A 22,298-nucleotide genomic window follows, 5' to 3' on the forward strand; every position below is an offset into this window, starting at 1 on the left:
GCTTCAGCCGTCAATCCCTTTTGCAGGGAACTCTGGGAAATGTAGCTCTGTGAGGAGAATGGGGGGGGGCGGAGATCTCCTAACAACTCTCGGCACCCTTGGCAAACTACAGCTCCCAGAATTCTTGGGGAGGGCAGCCATGCTATAATCTTGCTTTAAACGTACGACGTGGAGGTGGTCCAGATTACAATGCTGGATTCATTCCACGCTTGCTAAACGGCCTGTTTTGGCTCTCCTTCGCATTCCTCGATCCGCTTTGTAAACTGCTTCCTTGCCCACCGCCCTTCAAAGTTTCGCACTTAGCGGACGGACGTCTGTCAGCGCCGCTCTGGGTGCCTCTCGTTGTGGAAAAGCGACAGATAAATAAATCTGAGTCAACCAAACCGCACAGTACAGTTTCGTATAACGGGGATTGAACCTGTGGCTTTCTGATGCTGAATTCAACTCTCAAGCGACAGGCCCCTTCCCCAAAAACCTTCCACCACGGATCTCCACCAACGTCAGCTGCGAGGAGGAAACTGGGTCATATTATTCCCATCGGGAGCGGGCGGCCCCTGGTTTGACTTACGTGCACCGCCTCAAGTCCGGATCATCCACTTTGTCGCAGAGCTCCAGCCCGAGCTGGCAGCATTTGTGGGCCAGCGGCAGAAAGACCTCCCTGTCCATGACGCTGGCGAGGACGGCCAGAGTCTCTGCAGGGGAAGCAGAGGGCAAGGCGTGAGCAGCAGAGGCTTCTGGGAAATGGCGGGGCTCCCCACCTGCTCCACATTCCCCCGTTAACAGCAATTATAGCGATTTATACCCAACCCTTCTGCCTGCTGAGTTCTGCAGCGTTCGTGAGGCAAACTAAATGACCAAGCTATTCAGGTGGGCGTTTTGACAAGTTTGCAGGTTGCATGTGGAGAGGCGTGTGTGAGCCGGGTTGCCATCTTGACTCTCAAAGCTTTGTCATTTTCAGCAGCTGTGTCGTAGCAACCCGAAATTCAACAGGGATGGCTTCCCCCGGTGTGCGGCTCCAGTAAATGGAAGGAAGCTCTGCCTGTTGAGTTTCCGTATCACGTAGCTGCTTAAGAAACCCTGTTGAGGGTGATTTCAAACCCTCAGAGGAGACCTTAGAAACGAGCCAGCAGTTAGGTGGAGCTTTAAAACTAACGCCCCCTTCTTGGGCAAAGAGAATGAATACAGAATCACAGATTGGTTGAGTCGGAAGGGACCCCCAAGGGTCATTGAGTCCAACCCCCTGCAAAGAGGGAATTTTCCCCCTGAAATGAAGCTCGAAGCCAAGCCCAAGCCTCGGGCTCTATTGACTGAGCTAAACCTGTGCAGAAACAGAACCTTGCTTATTTGTCTTTCCCTACAGGATCCCTAAAGCGGGTTGGCTCAGAAGCCAGTCACAACGAGTTCAACAGGACAGCGAAGTGTGACCAGCTCAAAATTCTTCCTCCCAGGCTTTCGTTCTCGCTCTAACCGTTAAGCCTCAACTTTCTGCCTGTTCCCCTCAGAGAACTACAATTCCCAGAGTGCTTATTTGTCTTTATCTGCAACGGTAAACTTTGACGGGAGAAAGGGGGTGGGGGGTGGGAAATCTCGCTTACCCACAGACTGGATCTGGACCGGCCTAAGGTCCTCCCGGGTGGTGAGCAGGTACGCCGTCAGCTGATCCATGATCGCTTGGAAGTAGGGCAAGAGGGATCCCCGGGCGGCCTGGGCTGGAAAGAGGAGGGTAAGCTTTGCGCCCACGGACCCAGAGTTTCCGGGTCCTGCCAGATCTAGACTGTGTTTGTATGGCAAGGCGCCACCCACTTAATTCTGATAGGCGCCCTCCAAAAAAATACCCCTCTGGAAAAGCAAAGGCTGGCAATGGAACGGCTTGCACAAGAAGAAGAAGAAAAAAGTGCAGGAGGGGGTAGACCTATCTTAAGAGAAGTTGATCATGGCAAACCTTAAAATACTGAGCTGGAATGTGAATAGATTGAGCGATAAAACCAAGAGAAATAGGGCGGAACATGTAATTCTCAAACACAATCTAGATATAATTTGCCTACAAGAGACGCATATAGCAAAAAAACATCAAAGAGTCCTAATAAATAAATAAAAATTTAGGGATGGGTTTCATCACTGCTGACGGTACCAAAAAACGAGGTGTAGTCCTTTATATTGGGACCCAGGTGGCGCTGTGGGTTAAACCACTGAGCCTAGGGCTTGCTGATCAGAAGGTCAGCGGTTCGAATCCCTGTGACGGGGTGAGCTCCCGTTGTTCGGTCCCAGCTCCTGCCCACCTAGCAGTTCGAAAGCACGTCAAAATGCAAGTAGATAAATAGGAACCGCTACAGCGGGAAGGTAAACGGCATTTCCATGTGCTGCTCTGGTTCGCCAGAAGCGGCTTTGTCATGCTGGCCACATGACCTGGAAGCTATATGCCGGCTCCCTCGGCCAATAATGCGAGATGAGTGCGCAACCCCAGAGTCGGTCATGACTGGACCTAATGGTCAGGGGTCCCTTTACCCTTTACCTTTATATTAAACCAGCACTAGAGCCCAAATTGATTAAAAAAGACAAAAAAAGAGGAGAATGTCAATAGTCCAAATTAAACTTCAGGGGGAAAATATATATTTGGTAGGGATTTATGCGCATGGCGCTCTCTCTCCATCACCTGCTGCCGCGACGATTAATTCTGCTTCCTACCTGGGCGGAGGAGACATTTCCACACCGCCGCAGGCCTGGACAAATGGTGCCCGGAACTGCCCTCCGACAAAGCGCAGGGTTTTATCTTTGTGAGCCCACTATCAACCCCCACCGTGCTCCCAAGGATCATTGGCTGGTGGTGGGTGCAATGAATGGGCCTTCCTTCCTTCTTCCAGGGACACTTCCCCCCCCCCAAAAAATTACAATACAGAGTTTGATCTGTCTTCTCCAAGATTCAAGGCCAAGGGTCCACCTCCAGGTGTGTGCATACCTATGGCCCCAATGGCGCTAACCGCCAGCTCCTTGACACGGGGGCTGCCGGGGGAGCTCAATGTGGTCAGCATCCGCTCCATCAGGGCCGGGAGGTAGGGGGAGATTTTGCCTTCTGCAAGGAAGAAAAAAAGGACTGATGAGAGAGAGAGAGAGAGAGAGAGAGAGAGAGAGAGAGAAAGAGAAAGAAATGGTGGTGGGGTGATGGGGGAACATAGAATAATAGAACTATAGAGCCTGAAGGGACCACGACGATCATCGAGTACAAATCCTGTAATAATAATAATAATAATAATAATAATAATAATAATAATAATAGAATTTATATACCGCTCTATACCCAGGGGTCTCAGGGCGCTTCACAGAATAAAATCAAAATATAAAACCACAAAATACATAATAAAAATAAGAACACCAACCCACAGCCTCCCCACCCTACAAAAAACACATTTTAAAAGGGAATAGGATGTACCGTAAATTTCCGTCTATAAATCGGCCCCGTGTTTAAGACTCTTTTTTGGGACTACAAATTGAGAAAATGGGGGGAAATTGCCCAGAGTTGTTGAGCTTTTTTTCAGGGGGGACTGCCCTTGGGGGGGGGGGGTGCGCTGAAAATCGCTCACCCACAGGACCAACACAGCTGATCACACGCACATCGACAAAGTGACCAATCGTCTGCACGCTCGCCAAAAGCAAGCACCAATCGCCCACCCAATAGCCTGCGGAACTTTCCACAAAAACCAATCACATGCCAAAACACCGGTGACAAACTCCAGCTCGCGGCAGCCACCAGTCACCCGTCCCACCTCACCACTATCCATGTAGAAGACGGCCCCAATTTTTAAGATTAAATTTTCAAAAAAATAACCTAGTCTTATACACGGAAAAATATGGTAAATCAGATCTACCAAAGGCCTGGCTAAAAAGGAACGTTTTTGCCTAGCGCCTAAAGGGACGTGTGTGGTGCTGTGGGTTAAACCACAGAGCCTAGGGCTTGCCAATCAGAAGGTCGGCGGTTCAAATCCCTGCGACGGGGTGAGCTCCCGTTGCTCGGTCCCAACTTCTGCCAACCTAGCAGTTCAAAAGCACGTCATAGATAAATAGGTACCACTACAGCGGGAAGGTAAACGGGGTTACCATGTGCTGCTCTGGTTCGCCAGAAGCGGCTTTGTCATGCTGGCCACATGACCTGGAAGCTGTACGCCGGCTCCCTCGGCCAATAATGCGAGATGAGCGCGCAACCCCATAGTCGGTCACGACTGGGACCTAATGGTCTGGGGTCCCTTTACCTTTTAAAGGTGTATAATGAAGGTGCCAGGCAAACTTCCCTGGGCAGAGCATTCCACAAATGGGGAGCCACTGAAGAAAAGGCCCTGTTCCTGTGTTGCCACCCTCCGGACCTGCAGACATCTTTTGCCCAACGTGGGACTTGAACCTACGACCCTGAGATTAAGAGCCCCATGCTCTGCCAACTGAGCTATACATGTCACCAACAGCAGGGCCTGAGGATTTAAAGCAGCCTGGTGGCGCCCAGATGTTGCTGGACTACAACTCCTGCCGTCACCAACCGTTGGCTGCGCTGACGAAGGGAGTGCCACAACATCTGGGATGCGGCAGGAGAAGGGGGAACGGATCCTGCAGGCCCTAAGAAGAGAGGTATGTAGCAACAAGGCAGGTCGGGATGGTGGGCGAGGGAGGAAGCTGCTCTGGGGCTCCCCATGGAGAAAAGCAGGCGGTGTCAGGTAGTGGGTAAACAGTCAAAAAGAGATGGGAGCCGGGTTCAGATCCTCCCTCAGCCATAAAGCTCAGCCAGGGAGCCCTCAGGCAAACCATTCCACCAGAGCTTTCAATCTACCTCGTAGGGCTGTTGGGAGATTTAAGTAACTCAGGCATCCCCAAACTTCGGCCCTCCAGATGTTTTGAACTACAATTCCCATCATCCCTGACCACTGGTCCTCTTAGTTAGGGATCATGGGAGTTGTAGGCCAAAACATCTGGAGGGCCACAGTTTGGGGATGCCTGAAGTAACTCCATGAATGAAAAACTACGATAAAATGAAACACAATACAACCAAAAGCGTCTGTTCCAAACGGCAGAGATTAATTCATCAATTAAGCCGGCCTGGAAGACCTTCCCTGCATTGACAGGGCTAGCTGTGGTCACTCAAGAGCCGATGAAAATAAAATAAGGCCACGCCTGTTTAAAAACACTCTTACGCCCTTTTAAACAGTCCTCCTGGTTCCACCACTCAAAGTATCTTGGGAACTGTAGTTCGTTAAGGATCCCAAGAGCTGTTCGGAGATTCCCTGCCCCACAATTCCCCTCACTGAGCTACAATTCCCAGAATGCTCTGGGACGAGGGACCAATCATTAAAAACCCCCTGGAAATTCTTGTTCTTGGGGGAAAAGGGGATCTTCCCTTAGCGCCCTTGGCAAACTAGAGCTCCCAGTATTATTTGAGGAGTGGGAAGCCGTGACTGTTTAAAGTGGCATGACAGTGCTTTAAATGCATGGGGCAAATGCAGCCTAAGTTATGGGCTCTGCATGCTCATGGTTCAGGGCAGGAATGGGGGCGGGGGGGGGGGGAGCCAGCCCAACCAGTCAGGAATCCTCACCCAGGTTCTCCACAAAGTTCTCCAGCGCATAGTAAGCTTTGGCCATGTGACTCGTGTGGGCCAACTGGACGCCTTCCAAGTAGCGAAGAAGCAGCGGCATGATGTCATCTGAGTAACGGGCGATGTCAGGCTTGGGGGAGAGAGAGAGAGGGAGGAGTGGAAAAACAGAGGGAAAGCTTGCTCCTCCCCCCCCCTTTTAAAGACACACTCTGGTTCTCTCAGTAACCTCAGAAAGCTGATATTTTTTCCTTAAAAATGGGGGGGGGGTGTTTGTTTTTCTTTCTACATCTCCAGCAAATTTGACCACCCTGATAAACTTCTGTTTGGAGTAAAGACGCAGCTACTGCAAAAAGCCGAATGCATTTTTTAAATTCAGGGTGATTTTTGTCTTTTTTGTCTTCTTTTTTTAGCATCGGCAAATGGCTGGGATACAGGAGCACAAACTCTCAACCTATGAAATAAAAAGCTTATCTACTCTTTCATCTCAGTTTTTCAGCCAAGGCTGCGGGGTCAAGAGTTTTCACAATACAGTGGGACCTTGGTTGTCGAACTAAATCCGTTCCAGGAGTCTGTTCGAGTCCCGGAACCGTTTGAAAACCAAGACGCGGCTTCCGATTGGCTGCAGGAGCTTCCTGCATTCAAGGGGAAGCCGTGTCAGATATTCGGCTTCCCAAAAACATTTGCAAACCGAAGGCTTACTTCCGGGTTTGCGGCGCTTGGGAGCTGATTTGTTCGGGAGCCGAGCCATTTGACAACCAAGGTACCACTGTAAATGGGTTCGGGGCCAGAATTTGCCAGTTTGCGGGCATGGGGCTCTGCCACCGTCCAAGCGAAGTTTCCTCTTAAGAACAGGTGACGGGAGGCACATTCCATTGGAGAGAGAGAGAGAGAGAGAGAGAGAGAGAGAGAGAGAGAGAGAGAGAGAGAGAGAGAGACAGATGCCAACTCTGTCTTGGGGATGATGTGTGTAAAATTTCTTCCTGACCAGCGTTGGGCTCCTGCCCAGTGGGACCAGCGGGATGGAAAGCAGGGAGACAGCCAATGGCAGGCAGAGGCGGGGCAAGAGCTGTTGACGGGCACAGCCAGAGCCAATGACAGGTGGAGTCAACTCGCCCTCCTTTTGGCGCATCTTCCCCTCTGCCGAGTTGCGCAAGTGCCACAGGGTGACTAAGGGGGCAGGAGCAGACAGGGTCCGCCCACCAGCCCACTTGCCAGGATGGTTGGAAGTAAGAAGGCAGGCAGGTGGGGGCCTGGCCAATGGCCAAGCGAGACTGGGTGCCCTGCTTGCCCTGAGCTCCTCCGCTCCCGGCCCTGATCGCAGTGATCCCCTAACCTGGCTCACCTGCAGGTTCTCAGAGAACTGGCCCAGGGCAAAAAGAGCTGCATTACGCACCACCTGGCTCTCGTCCGATAGCGCCCGGCACACCACTTGCAGCATGGGCTGGAGGTGCCTGCAAGGGGACGGTTAGTTCAAGGTCAGTATTGGTTTGCTGAAGTGTCAGCTGAGATCTGCCTTGAGGCTCAAACACACACACACACAGAGAGAGAGAGAGAGGGGGGGGGAGGGAGAGAGGGAGAGGGAGGGAGAGAGATGGGAGATCTGTGGTAGTCCAGATTCAGACAGAGCAGCATTAGCACAGGGCAGGCTATCTGCATTTCAGAGGAAGAGTGGGAGGAAGCTTAAATCCCTTTTATACATAAATTTTATTTAATTTTCCTTTTTACAATATAGAATACTCATTTAAACATTCGTAAAATATCAATGACTTCCCTTCCCTTCTTCTCTTTCCATGGTTCATTTTGCATATCATAAATCTCTGCATATTTTACAAAAACTATACTATTGCATCCATCAAAACTTATTTACACTGTTGAATTTATCTTAATGCTGCCAACATTTTCAGCTGTACAGTTATTTCCCATATATTCAAGAAACGTTTTCCAATCTTCTCTAATGACGTATGTTCTTCTTGTTCTCTTATTCTCTATGTTAAGTGTGAGGGACAAGGGATACAGGGAAGTCCCTCCCATCTTAAGTTCCAGCCCATCCCCAAGCGCTGGAGAGAGCAAGGAGAGCTCTGCCTCCAGCGGAGAGTCAGGAAGTAGTGTCCGAGGCTCAGGCAAGGTTGCGGAGCCCATGCCCCAGGTGGGACAGGAAGATGGGAGCAGGGGGGGAAGGCCAATTCCCCCAACTCCGGAATTGCGACGCAAACGTAGGGGGAAGAGGTTGGGTCTTCCAAAGCTTCTATGCTGGAGGAAAACGCGCCAATCGCCATTCGGAGGTTCTGACACCTCACCTTAAGGATGTATATTAACCGCTCTGACCACTGTAAATAATCAGCACTTAATAAAAGCCTAAAAAGACCATGCTGGAGTCGTTACTCTAGAGTAGCCACATCAGGCCCTCTGACATTAAGTCTGCAAGCTGCGCATATTCTGTCAACTTAAGTTGCCATTCCTCTTTGGTTTTCCATTTTGGGGATAACAAAACACAGGCCGCAGTGGTGGCATACATAAACAACCTTTTTCTGACACCTGGGAATTTCGTCTGAATTCTACCCAACGAAAAGGAATCTGTGTTTTTCTTTTTGGAAATTACTTTTGAAAAAAATTTTCGATTCATTATGGCTTATTTCCCAATACTCTTTTACCCTTTTACAAGTCCACCACATGTGAAATCCCCACCATCCATGATTCCCCCCTCCCTCAAAGAATCCTGGGAACTGTAGTTTGTTAAGGGTGGCAGTGAGTTCCACAGTCTAACCATGCACTGTGTAAAGGAGTGCTTTCTTTTACGTATCTGTCCTGATAGGCCCCCAACATTCAGTTTCATTTGGGGGCCCAGCATGTTACGAGAGAAGGAGAAAAACTTCCCTCCTTTTCCACACTCTCTCTGTACGCCACGTGTAATTTTCTCAGATTTCTCTATCCCGACTCCTTTAACTTGCCTTTTCTCTAAACCGAAAAGCCCGGGAGGTGAACCCCAACAGTTGAAAGAGAACAGCAAAACACACTGCAAGAAACCAGTGGCGAGACACCCCCCAAAAAATGTCACCCCGCGGTACGTACTTGTGTCGGATGTGATCGCCGCAGCCTTCGGCCAGGACCGCCAAGCACATCAGGCCAGCTTTGCGGTGGTAAGGGTTCGTGCTCAGAAGCGCCGGCTCCATCAGAGGCGTCTGGGGAGGAGGAAGGTGTAAGTTTTTAAAAACCGCCTGAAATTCTGCCCTTTTTATTTCCAATTGCCCCTCCCCCCTCTCTATTATTAGCAAAAACATACATAACAAACAGAAAAAAGCATACATAAAAGAAAAGATAAGTAGTCTTACAATAATTGTTCCTAGACTGATATAGATCTTGACTTACCGTGTTTCTCATATTATAAGACATGTCTATTTATTTTTTCCTCAAAAAAAAACACTATGGCTTATTTTCAAGGGATGTCTTATTTTTTTCCTCCTCCTTCTGCCGTGGCCGGCATTGCTGCTACGCCTATCACTATGTCTTATTTTCGGGGTATGGCTTATATTCCTTGAATGCTTAAAAATCCTGCTATGGCTTATTTTATGGGTATGTCTTAAAATATGAGAAACAGGGTATGTATAATGGAATTATTAAGAAATCTAAGATTTATATACAAATGTAGTTATACAATGCAATATCTAAGAAAAGAAGAAAAAACAAAACAAAAAAACATGACTAAGTCAAAATAACAGCTTGGACAATATATATACCTACTTAAAAGGTAAAGGGACCCCTGACCGTTAGGTCCAGCTACATAAAAATAGAGTTTTCTACAACTCCCTCCAAATCTCTCCATCCTGGAGCAGGGCAAGTATGTCATGAGGGGATGGAGAAGGGCCAGAAGAGAATCCTAAGGGGTGGAAGGAGGGGCCCAGGGGGTCAGAGGTTCCCCATTCCTGCTGTAATTCAAAGTGTTGGTAAAGGTAAAGGTAAAGGTAAAGGGACCCCTGACCATTAGGTCCAGTCGTGACCGACTCTGGGGTTACAGCGCTCATCTTGCGTTATTGGCCGAGGGAGCCGGCGTATAGCTTCCAGGTCATGTGGCCAGCATGACAAAGCCGCTTCTGGCAAACCAGAGCAGCACATGGAAACGCCGTTTACCTTCCCGCTGTAGCAGTACCTATTTATCTACTTGCACTTTTTGATGTGCTTTCGAACTGCTAGGTTGGCAGGAGCTGGGACCAAGCAACGGGAGCTCACCCCGTCGCGGGGATTTGAACCGCCGACCTTCTGATCAGCAAGCCCTAGACTCTGTGGTGTAGACCACAGCGCCACCTGCATCCCTTAAGTAATACTTAATACAGTTCAAACCAATGTTAGTGTTTTTTATACATTATAACTTTTGTTTTGGGTTGAATTCTTTTTCAATTTATTGTGTTGTTGACTTCCTTCTACCTCATTACGGTTTCAGTTCGAGTACTATTTTTTTACCCTGTATTTGATTAATGGTACCCTCATCTTGGAATGAAGAGAAAGTATTTTACCATCTGCGAAATTATTCAAAACACAGCCAAGTCTTGTTGTTGGAACCTTGTTTTTCCAGTTCCACTCTTAACGTTGCCACGAACACTCACCAGCTGGGGGAAGAGCTTCTCCGGGGGGAGGTGCAATGCCAGCATGTCCACCACCTGTTTTGAGGAGAGACAGGGAGGCACATGAGCAGAGGGGGGTGCTGGGAGAGAAATGAAGGCAAGGGGTCTCTCCTGAGAGGGCAAGGCAGGACCAGCCTCAGGAGGGAGAAGCCCGAGGCATGCTGGGAGGAGGAGGAGGAAAGAAGTGGCACTGAGCCAGAGCGAGCCCAGGGAATTCTGGGATTGAATGTGGAAGAGGCATGCCGCCCACTGAAGGGAGAAGCCTGAGGCATGCTGGGACTTGGTCCGAAACCAAGAGGCACGTTCCTTGTCAAAGAAAAATCTGGCAGCAAATCGCATCGCCAAAGTTGGAGTTTGTTAGTACAGCAGTTCCTTGGTTCTGGAACAGCTTAGTTGTCGAACAAATCGGCTCCTGAATGCCGCAAACCCAGAAGCCGAACGTCCGACGCGGGTTCTGCTTGAGCGCAGGAAGCTCCTGCAGTCAATCGGAAGCCGCGCCTTGGTTTTCGAACGGTTCCGGGACTAATCGAACGGACTCCCGGAACGGATTAAGTTTGAGAACCAAGGTACCAGTGTACAAACATAAATCTTCGCAGACTTGGCTGAGCGTCAGGCCTAATGGGCACAGCAGCACATCCCCAGGAGGGATGGTCTCATGAATCCATTGCCAAGATGGAAAATCCCCGCCTCGCCACAGCCGTCTTAAGTGCCCTCCTCTCCGGTGCTTTCCCCAAGCAATCTGAGACTATGGCCTGCCACTGCCCTGCCCATTTCAGCTCTCTTCTGGTTCTGGAAGACCATCGGGGAAGGGAGCTTGCTGCAGCAGGAGGCCCATGGCTCTCCGCCAGCCTGTTCCATCTCTGCCTCTTGGCCTCCCTTCCTCTCCTGCTTCAGCTTCTCGATTCTGGACTTCTCTCTGCCACAGACTCTCCCAGCTCACTAAGCCCTGTCGCCTCTTCGGTTTCCAACACCTCCTCTTCCCAGTCTGCTCCCTCTTCTCCCTGTGGCCACGTCTGGTCGTCCCACCACCACTCCCCGGGCTCTGCGCCTTCTTCCCTTGGGGGTTCCCCAGCTGGTGACCCCCCCATCCTTCTGCGTCCAACCAGGACACCTCAGCGGCAAAACAAGGCCAAACAGGGGGCCTGAGAGAGAAAGGGAGGGATTATGCTCGGGGGGGGGGGCAAGCGAGGCCAGGATCGTGCTGGGACCGAACAAGCTGTGTGGTGTCACCCACAGAGGACCTGGGCTGCAAAGTGCTTGGGAGTCTGGACTTCGGCCCTGTCCTCGATGTCCTCCTCCGTCTGCTCGTCCTCCGCGTCCATCTGGCCCGGTGGCGGCTCCGCGCTCATGATGGGGAAGAGGGCGTTCAGGATGGGAGAGAGGAGCTTGTGCTTCAGGATAGCCTGGGCAGAGAGGAGGAAGGAGGGTTTTGACAGCCCTTCCGGACAGAGCCGTCTTAAGTGTATCGGGCACCGTGGCGCGATGATCCCTCTGGCGCCCTTCACGCTCCGCCGGGCAGGGCCAGGCGCAGCAGGCAGCCAGAGGGCGCGGCATGACAGGCAGGGATGCTGCCAGCTGTGCTTCGCCTCCACCTGCTTGGCCGAAGCGACGCTGCAGTCCAGGGAGCCCTAGCTGCCGCCCCAACAGAAGGTTTGCCGATAGAGCATTGTGGGGCAGCACCTGCCCACACTCCTTCAAGTCACAGCGAGCACAGACAGCGCTGCCCCACAATGCTCTGCGGCACCTCATTTGCATGCGGCACCTCTTCCCTGCCGCCCCTCGACGGAGGCAGCTCCGCCGCCACCGCCTCGCTTCAGCCACCGCTGCCAGGAAAGGAGCGAAGCGGGCGAGGCAGAAGCGCGGGCGGCTCCGTGTGCCTCCTTGATGCGCCCCCTGCTGGGCGGGCGCCCTGGCACACCGCACCCAGCAGCCCAATGGGAAGGACGGCCCTGCTTCCGGAGGAGGCACAGGTGGGGAAGCAAACATGGCCCGCCAGCCCATTCCCCCAAAACAGGGCCGGATTTTGGTTTGATGAGGCCCTAAGCTCCTGACGGTAACGGGGCCCTTCATATGTTCAGCTATCCTTTGTCAGCAACAAATTGTCCCTGATTTGTATGTTGAATATATGCTATATCTGGTAATTTACGGACCTAATATGTATGGGTCATTTGCCCATGTTGCCACGCAACCAGTCCATGCAGAATGTAGGCACCCTATATATAGAAAGGAACAAACCAGGGATATTTTAGGGAGCAGGCTAGCAGGCAGGGCCCATGACTTACATCATAGGAGCCTACACAACACAAAACACTGTTGCTGTATGTGGGTTTTGTTTTATTTGTTTTTTAACTTATATTTTGGAAATGTACATCCACATTTTTACATCCGCCTTTAAATGTTTGGGGGGGGGGGCCAAGAGAGTGAGGCCCGGCCTAAGCTATAGCTTGTTTAGCTTATGCGTAAATCCGGCACTGCCCCCAAATAACGCCCAGCGGCCCCACATATGACATCGTATGTCAGGCACCCCCAAACTGCGGCCCTCCAGATGTTTTGGCCTACAACTCCCATGATCCCTAGCTAAGAGGACCAGTGGTCGGGGAAGATGGGAATTGTAGTCCAAAACATCTGGAGGGCCAAAGTTTGGGGATGCCTGTCGTATGTGATGCCGGAAGGTGGGGCAGAAGCAGAAACATGGCTAGGCTTGCTGCTCATGCAGAAAACAGGATTTAGCTCCCCACACCTCAGACAGTAAGTGGGGAATTTGACCCTGCTTGGTTTCTGTGTGAGAGAAGGGTCTCACATAGCCAACCCTGCTGGAAGCAGACTGGATAAAAATCAATGATTTTTTAAAAAATATATATATATTTTTAAAAAATCGGATTTAATAAATTTAACTCGGATTTTTAAAATAAAATGCTTTGGGGGGAAAGATCTTTCTAGAGATAGTTTTCTATTTAAGTTAGATTATAGTCCAAAGGCTATTCATCAGGAAATAAGGAATTGTTTAAGTTTTTGTTTGTGCTAAAAGTCTAAGGTGTTGTTGTTTTTATAAAAAATTATTTAACCACATCAGTTAACCAACATGGATCCATGTGCTATAATGTTACTGCTTTAATTAAACAAATTGTTTAAACTGTTATTAAGGAAATGGTGATTTTTCTCTTTCCATTAAAGTACAGCAGAAAAGTTGTACAAATATAAACTGTTTACCTATTAAACCTCACAATAATTTCACAATTATCGGTCTGTGTATTTCTAATAGACTAACCAAATCAGTAATTTTTGATGTAATTGTAAAAACTGCTCTGAAAACTTATTATTCCACAAATGAAACCTTCACCTGGTTGTAAATATTAAGATGATAGCAGCAAGAATGAGTCTTCCTGTAAAAATAATGATGATTTAAAAATCAAGTCTTACTGACAAGTGATTTAAATCGTGATTTAAACTGATTTGATTTAAATCAAACCCGCCCTGTCCGGAAGCAGGCCTGAGCCCATGCACCAGCTGTGGGAGGGACCACCCTCCTGCCAATCGCCCAGTATCGCCATGACGCCAGGGGATTGACAGGGTGCCAGTCCCGCCCACTGCGGGGTCAGGGCGCAGGCAAAGATCTGCTGGAAAAGTTCCCCTGTACGGGTGGGGAAGGGGAGCAGGCAACCCAGGAAGAGTTGCCTCGCTCTCTCGCTCTCACCTTGCCCTTGAGTTTGATGAGGAAGCTGATGCAAGACAAAGCCTTCACCCGGAGGTTGTCGCCCAGCGACTGGTTGGAGGCCACCTGGGAGCGAGGAAAGAGATTTTGGTCCATGTTCCGAAGCTCAGTACCGGCTCCAACCTGAAGGGGGAGCCTGCAGAGCGCAGGGGAGGAAGGGGAGCCGGAACAGGAGCATCTGCCCACTGACCTCCAGGCAGAAGCCAACGACCGCCGAGAGATGCTGCACGACGATGGACACTTCGGTCTCCATGAGCTCATCGAAAACCTCCATCACTTCGCCAGCGTGGGTCTAAAAAGGGCGGGGAGTGGGGGGAAACAAAGAAATGAGAGAGCTGTCGCATGCCAAATGGACACACGGAGCATAGCTGCCAAGTCTCCCGTATTCCCCAGGAAACCCCCATTTTTCCAGCTGTTCCCAGCTGGAAAAACGGTTTTTTTTGTTTCCCCCCGGGTTTACTTACCGCCCGGGGGAGGCTCCTTCTGCGCATGTCTGGAGTCTCTGGACATGCACAGAAGCGATTTCTGGCGCGATGGCCATTTTGGAACTGGGCAGAGCAGCATCGAAAGTTGCTTCTGAGCATGCTCAGTTCCAAAATGGCGGCAGCGCTACTTCCGGTCTGCCGATCCCTTATTTTTCCGGCAGTAACTTGGCAGGTATGACACGGAGGCCTCAAGGCCTGACACCTCGTTGTTCCAAAATGGATTGCACTTTATGGCTGCTACCTGAGGATGAAGGGCTGGTAAGAAACAAGCAAGCAAGCAATCTTGGTACCCAGGTCATATGTACGTGATGGGCTCAGCTGCCTTACGCAGGATCAGACCCCTGGGTTCAGGTAGAATCACAGAGGAAGAGGAAGAGGAAGAGGAAGAGGAAGAGGAAGAGGAAGAGGAAGAGGAAGAAGAAGAAGAAGAAGAAGAAGAAGAAGAAGAAGAAGAAGAAGAAGAAGAAGAAGAAGAAGAAGAAATTATTTATACCCCGCCCACCCTACTCTGGGCTGCTCCCAACAGAGTATTGAAAACACAATAAAACAGGGATGTCCAGCTCCCAAGAGTCTGTGATCTACTCACAGTAGAAAAAAACTGGCGGTGATCTACCCATTGTCATTGGAGGATGGACCAGAGTTGTTGAGCTTTTTTTTAAGGAAGCCAAAGTTGTTGAGTTTTTAATGTTTGATGTTTTATCGTGTTTTTATTATTCTGTTGGGAGCCGCTGAGAATGGCTGGGGAAACCCAGACAGATGGGCAGATGGGCAGGGTATTATTATTATTACTAGTCTCATTCAGCCCGTTAAGAAAACGGGCGCTAGAGGTGCGACGGGGCCGCGGCCTTCCCTTCCTTTCTGCGCTCGGCCGCGGGGCGCGCCGGGAACGCAATTAAACAAAATCGCTCTCCCGTCGTGTCCCGCGGCCGAGCGCAGAGAGGGAGGGAAGGCCGCGGCCCTGCCGCTCCTCCCACGGGCCAGGTACGGTTGTCAGGAGGAGGAGGAGGCGGACCAAGATGGCGGCATTGGGGTCCGGGGCCGCGGCCCCGGAGCCCAATGCCGCCATCTTGGTCCGCCACCGCCACCGGGAAACAGGAGGCAGAGGGTTGAGGGGGGGGAGAGAGAGCGCGTGTGTACGTCCCGCCTCTTCGTCCAGTCCGTGTCCGTGGGGCACATGCGCATTAGCGCGGACACAGGGACACAGGGACTGGACGCAGAGACACAGGGACTTTATTATATAGGATTGTTATTGTTATTATTATTCATCTCTGAAACACAGAGTAGCAAAGTGCATCTCTCTCTCTCTCTCTCTCTCTCTCTCTCTCTCTCACACACACACACACACACACACACACAGCACCCACCTCATTAACAGAGATCAGTTCCCGGATGGCTGCAATCACCTTGGGCATCATGGAAGACATCAGATTCTGAGAGGGGAAGGAAGAGCAGGAGACAATTAAGAAACAAAATGGTGAACCCTCGTACACTGCAAAATTGCTAAAGAAATAGCAGCAGACCTAATGATACATTGACAATCAATATTGGTCATAATACAGTGGTCCCTCGACTTACAAATCACTCGACATCCGTAGGTTTCGACTTACAAACGGGACAAATGGCCGCACACTTATGAATTTTTCTACATCCGAAAGGAAACTGTTGGCGGCTTTAAATGCGGTTTTTTCGACTTATGAATTTTTACATGCGGTTTTTTCAACTTACGAATTTTTCAGATTCCCCCCCCCATGGGAAGCCGCGTTTCAACTTCCGAACTTTTCGACCTACGAATGTGCATTCAGAACGGATTAAGTTCGTAAGTCGAGGGACCACTGTATAGACATGGAAGCATGGGGACGATTGTGGAATATGGATATAAAATTTACAGCATGTTATGGTCTAAGAGAAAATTATATGAAAATGATATATCAATGGTATCTAACACCGAGTAAATTAGCAAAAATGTATATATCCAAATCAAATAAGGGTTGGAAATGTAAAGAGAAAGAAGGTTCTTTTTATCATATGTGGCAGTCTTGTAGTAAGGTTAAAGCTTACTGGGAAATGACATATAATGTATAATATAAAGGATGTTTAAAATAACATTTGTGGAAAACCCCCAGAAGCTTTTCTTTTGGGAATTATAGGGACAGAGCTACCTAAATTGTATAGAAATTTATTTATGTATGCTGTACTACAGCGAAAGAAGCAGAAGTCCCAGCAAAGGAAGAACGGATACAAAAACTTGTGGAATATGCAGAAATGGTGAAACTTACCGAAAGAATAAGAAATCAAGAAAACAAACTTTTTATAAAAGAATGGAAATGGTTTATTGAATATTTACAGATAAACTGCAAAAGATAAGAACATCGGCGGCATTATTGTAATAACCTGCAGTTTGATAAGAGTATATATTTAAAGTAGATGAATAAATGAGCAAATTAAGTTAATTTGTATAGGCAGAAGATATTAAACATAAATTTAAGGATGTTATTACAGAAAAAGAAGGATGTTTATTACAGAAAAATTTCAGGAACAGACTGTAAAGAGAAGTTGCTGAATTGGAACTCATTACCAAGCTTAAAACCACCTTGGAGCCACCTGGGATGAATAAAGACATTGGATTCTTATCTCATTATGCATGATCAAGCTTTCTTTAGCGCCTCAGCCCTTGCTTTTTCCCCACAGGACCTATTGCAATCATCAGCAGTCGTTAACAGCCATCTACAGGTTTACCACTCCCATCAGCCCATCACCCATTCCCTCCCACCCTCTGAATATACATAAGGGTTTGGTGGATTCTGTTTCAGTGTATCTGACGAAGTGTGCATGCACACGAAAGCTCATACCAAAATAAAAACTTAGTTGGTTTTTAAGGTGCTACTGAAGGAATTTTTTTATAAATTTAAGGAACCGCAGAAAGAGGGGGAAGGAAGTCAAGCTTTGAAATGTTAAAATGAGTGTAAAATGAGTGAAATCTATAGATCTGAAAAGCATCATTAAAATTTTAAAAAAGAAAGAAAGGAGAAGAAATAGCGACGGACTCACCATCTCGTCGGAGCCCAGCACAGGGACCATGTTGCTGAGGCTTCGCAGGGAGTAGTAAAGGGTGGCTGGCTGGCTGCGCTGGTTGAGTGTCTGGTGAAAGAGGCGCAAGAGTTCCTTGAAGTGCGGAGCGAACACCTCGGGGTCTAGTTCCAGGGCAGAATGCAGAAGCAGCAATCCCACCTGCAGCCACAAAGGGGTACAAAAGTCCTTTTTAGGGCTTATTACTGGATCTACTTGAGTCTCATGTGCCACTGCATCAAATGCGCGGCTCTGTTTTCAGAACCTTGAATTCCCCCCCCCCCCGCCCAAAAAGTATTTGCTGGCGAATGCAACCGTACCATCGAATCTAATGCACACCTTAATTTTTGCAACATCATTTGGCCCAAAAAAGGTGTGCGTTAGATTCGAGTAAATGAGGTATTATTATTTTAAGGAAATCTGAGAGCTGCTAGGAATGTCTAAATTCTACAGTGGGTTTTTTTCCGCTCAAAGGATACTTGATTCTTATTATTTTTACTAACAGAAGCACTCCAAGTAGCTCACAGGAAAAAAGACACATAGAACATTAAATTAAAAAAATTATGAAACAATAAAATATACATTTAATTTTAAATGCCATTTAAAAAAACCCCACTAAATGTGTGCCGATGTTTTCCCCATAGTCTAAACAAATTTCTAGATATCTATCTACATCCACACTCACATACATACATGCAACTTGTTTTTATGTTTGCTTTTATACGTTTTACTAATTAATATTCTATTTTATAAAAAATTATTTTATTTTTATCAAAGGATTTATTTACAACATAAATCCACCAAATAAACGAATCCACCACCATTAGACATAAACATAACATAAAATAAAACAAACAACAAAATAAAAGACTTCCTTTATCCCGTACTTGACCTCCTCGTTTACTTCTTATGAACTGTTTCCTTTATGAGTTGTTATTACGATTTTTTTTCCAAATTATGACGTTAAAAAAACCACAAAGTCTCCTGCAGATGTAAATCGAAACAAGTCCAGGTGTGTATTTTAGGGCACTGTTTTGTAAAGTATTCTTTACTTGTCTAGACCAAGCATCCCCAAACTCGGCCCTCCAGATGTTTTGGGACTACAACTCCCATCATCCCTAGCTAACAGGACCAGTGGTCAGGGATGATGGGAATTGCAGTCCCAAAACATCTGGAGGGCCGAGTTTGGGGGTGCCTGGTCTAGACTGTATTCTGTAAAGCAACTGGAGGCCTCTTGCATTGGAGCAAGGGGTACACAAATTTTGTTAAATAAACTAGCATAAAGCGGTTCGCAGAGCGCAACCTGCCTACAAGCCACAACTGTCTCCGCCAGGTCCAAACCGAAGCTGGGGGACCGAAGCTGAGAGAAGGGCTGCAAGACCCCTTGAACCCCCCACCTGTACCTCGCACTGGATGGGGTCCTGCGAGCGTGCCCCCCGCTGGATGAGCTGGAGCATCTGCGGCCATTTCTCCAGCTTCTCGTTCTTCAGAATGACGGCGGCCAGCTGGGCCAGACTTAGCGAGACCTTATGGCTGGATAAGAAGATATTTGGAGAATTGGGAGGGGGGGAGGAGAAGAGAGGCTGAGAATGTGGCAGCCAGACTGGTGACTGGGAGCGGCCGCCGAGATCATATAACACTGGTCCTGAAAGACCTACATTGGCTCCCAGTACGTTTCCGAGCACAATTCCAAGTGTTGGTGCTGACCTTGAAAGCCCTAAATGGCCCAGTATACCTGAAGGAGTGTCTCCACCCCCACCATCGTTCTGCCCGGACACTGAGGTCCAGCTCCGAGGGCCTTCTGGTGGTTCCCTCACTGCGACAAGTGAGGTTATAGGGAACCAGGCAGAGGGCCTTCTTGGTGGTGGCGCCCGCCCTGTGGAACGCCCTCCCACCAGATGTCAAGGAAATAAACAACTACCTGACTTTTAGAAGAGATCTGAAGGCAGCCCTGTTTAGGGAAGGTTTTAATGCTTGATGTTTTATTGTGTTTTTAATATCCTGTTGGAAGCCGCCCAGAGTGGTTGGGTAGGCCGGCCAGATGGGTGAGTTATAAGTAATAAATTATTATTATTATTATTATTATTATTATTATTATTATTATTATTATTATTATCATCACCATCATCATCATCATTATTACTCACCCCCATTGCTGCAGGCCCATTGTAGTCTCTCTACACCAAACCCTTTTCCCCAGGAGACCCAGCACACTGCCTCCAGCATAGGGCAGCAGTGGGTTAACCCACAAGAGCCACCCAGCTGTATTGCACCAGAGAGACATCTAGCCCAGGGGTGGGCAACTCCCAAGATCTACTCACAGACTTAAAAACTGGCAGTGATCTACCCCCTTTTTTGAGGTTCAGGTCAAAGTTGATGAACTTTTTTTAGGAAGGAGGAAGGTCCATTTTGGGTGGGTTCGGGTCAAACGTGTTTTTTCAGGAAAAAGATAAAATGTTGAGCTTTTTTTAGGGGAGCCACATTTGTTCAGCTTGTTTGAGAGGAGCCAATGATCTACTAGTGATCTACCGCAGACATCCAGTGATCTACCGGTAGATCACGATCTACCTGTTGGACATGCCTGATCTAGCCCATGATCCCGCTTCCCACAGTGCCCAACCAGGTGCCCCCCACCCTCAGGCGGGGAACGCCCACAAAGCAGGATGTGAAGGCAACAGACGTTTGTTGCGTGTTTTCGCCAGCTGGTATATACGGAGGTGAACTGCCACTGGACATGGAGGTTCCACTGAACTAAAATGGGCCAAAGCCATCGATAGCCCTCTCCCCTGCACCTCTAACCTCCCAACAAAACCACCCTATTCCCCGCAACCAACTTTGGATATGCTGGGAATAAATGCGACCCGCCAAGGTCTTCTCTCGTGGGCAATGAATCGCAGGTTTTATCACACAAAAATCAATCGGTTGCAGGTGTGGTCCCCTCTCCGCAAAAGATTCCACAATCATCCCTTTGGGCAGGATTGGATAAGCATTTTACTGAACTTCCTGACAGTAAGAGCTGTTCGGCAGTGGAATTTGCTACCAAGGAATGTGGTGGAGTCTCCTTCTTTGGAGGTCTTTAAGCAGAGGCTTGACGGGCATATGTCAAGAATGCTTTGATGGTGTTTCCTGCTTGGCAGGGGGTTGGACTGGATGGCCCTTGTGGTCTCTTCCAACTCTATGATTCTATGATTCTATTCTATGATTCATTCTCAGATGGCACAGCCATGGAGCTACTGGCTTAAGGTCCCCAGCAAACCAGGGCAGGTGGGTGTATCTCACCTCCAAAACCAACCTGGAGAGGTTGTCAAAAACTGTGGTTTCCGCTCGTGGTAGCTTTGGAGGAAACCAAACCACGAGCGGAGGCGGGATTTAACAGGGCGCACTTGCAAGCTCGTGGTCAGCTCCCTGCGGCTTACCACATGCAAGCAAAACACTTTTGTAGGCTGGCCGAAACTTCTCAGAGATACAGAGGAAGCTGCCTTGACCCTGTTAAGCTACGAAGCCATTTAGCCCGGGGTGGTCTACCCCAGGGCTCAGCAAACTTTTTCAGCAGGGGGCCGGTCCACTGTCCCTCAGACCTTGTGGGGGGCCGGACTATATTTTGGAGAGAGAAAATGAACGAATTCCTATGCCCCACAAATTACCTAGAGGTGCATTTTAAATAAAAGGGACACATTCTACTCATGCAAAAACACGCTGATTCCCAGACCCTCCACGGGCCGGATTTAGAAGGCAATTGGTCCAGATCCGGCCCCCCGGGCCTTAGTTTGCCTACCCATGGACTCTAAACCAGGCATCCCCAAACTGCAGCCCTCCAGATGTTTTGGCCTACAATTCCCACGATCCCTAGCTAACAGGACCAGTGGTCGGGGAAGATGGGAATTGTAGTCCAAAACATCTGGAGGGCCGAAGTTTGGGGGCGCCTGCTCTAAACCAATGGGCAGAATCTTCCAAATTTCTTCCCCATCTCACCTGCCCCCAGTCATTTCTTTTTTAAAGGGGGGAAATGGAGGAGATGTCAGGAATGGAACCTGGGACTTCCTGTATCGCCGAGCTATGGCCCCTCTGCCAAGATTCAGCTGACAAACGTGAGCACAAGGCTCTAGTCCACATGAACACTCACTCTGTTTCCTTCTGCAGGGTGGAGAGCACCAGCGTCTTGAGCCTGGAAGAGAGAGGATTTCAGGGTCTGGGTTAAATTTTAGCTTGGGAATGGGAAAGTTGTGAACCAGGAGCCCCCCCCCCCCCCGGGGTCTTTCCCTTCCACACTCCCCAGAATGCCTTCCTCCTCCAGACTTACATATCTTGGTCGGCTGCACTGATCTTCCTCCAGTGTTTGGTGAGGCGCCTTCTCACCAACACAGCGGCAAACTGCCGGATCTGGGGGTGGAGGAGACAAGAGGCAAATGTGAGAGGCCGGTGAGGACACAGGAGGCAGGGTGGTGTGGTGTGCAGACTGGCTCGCTTGCGCGAGCTACCCACAAGAGTGTGCTGATCTGGGTCAGCAGAAAGAGCCGAGGGAAAATTTATATACTGTACAAAATCCCATATAAGGGGTTCCATTAAAAAAATAATTTTGGGGTGGTGGTGGTTAGACTGAGTCCAGTCTAAAGGCCACGCATAACAGCTCCGTCTTGCAGGCCCTGCAGAAAGATGTCAAATCGTGCAGGGCACTGATCTCCTGCGGTAGGGCATCCCACCAGAGCTGAAAAGGCCCTGGTCCTGGTTGAGGCCATTCTAACCTCCTTGGGGCTCGGGACTTCCAAAGTGTTGTTATTTATGGAACTTAAGGTCCTCCGTGGGGCATACCAGGAGAGGTGGTCCCGTAGGTACGAGGGCCCTAGGCTAA

The 22,298-nt window shown here is 49.0% G+C and overlaps 1 protein-coding gene across 2 annotated transcripts in view; it reads right to left on the minus strand.

Annotated features, from left to right (window-relative positions):
• IPO4 (importin 4) overlaps positions 1-22,298 on the minus strand; it is a 45,874-nt gene that overhangs the window by 19,715 nt on the left and 3,861 nt on the right. For both annotated transcript variants that reach the window (XM_060281870.1, XM_035134620.2), the window contains exons 3-17: positions 21,750-21,829; positions 21,573-21,614; positions 18,853-18,982; positions 17,432-17,611; positions 15,748-15,813; positions 14,089-14,190; positions 13,881-13,964; positions 11,428-11,589; positions 10,169-10,222; positions 8,640-8,749; positions 6,913-7,021; positions 5,571-5,700; positions 2,957-3,070; positions 1,596-1,709; positions 569-692 (exon numbers count right to left, since the gene is read on the minus strand). In XM_060281870.1, the coding sequence (XP_060137853.1) occupies positions 569-692; positions 1,596-1,709; positions 2,957-3,070; positions 5,571-5,700; positions 6,913-7,021; positions 8,640-8,749; positions 10,169-10,222; positions 11,428-11,589; positions 13,881-13,964; positions 14,089-14,190; positions 15,748-15,813; positions 17,432-17,611; positions 18,853-18,982; positions 21,573-21,614; positions 21,750-21,829 (1,601 nt within the window). The remainder of the gene's footprint in view (positions 1-568; positions 693-1,595; positions 1,710-2,956; positions 3,071-5,570; positions 5,701-6,912; positions 7,022-8,639; positions 8,750-10,168; positions 10,223-11,427; positions 11,590-13,880; positions 13,965-14,088; positions 14,191-15,747; positions 15,814-17,431; positions 17,612-18,852; positions 18,983-21,572; positions 21,615-21,749; positions 21,830-22,298) is intronic.

Source organism: Zootoca vivipara, chromosome 13, assembly GCF_963506605.1.
Source record: "Zootoca vivipara chromosome 13, rZooViv1.1, whole genome shotgun sequence".
Lineage (NCBI taxonomy): Eukaryota > Metazoa > Chordata > Lepidosauria > Squamata > Lacertidae > Zootoca > Zootoca vivipara.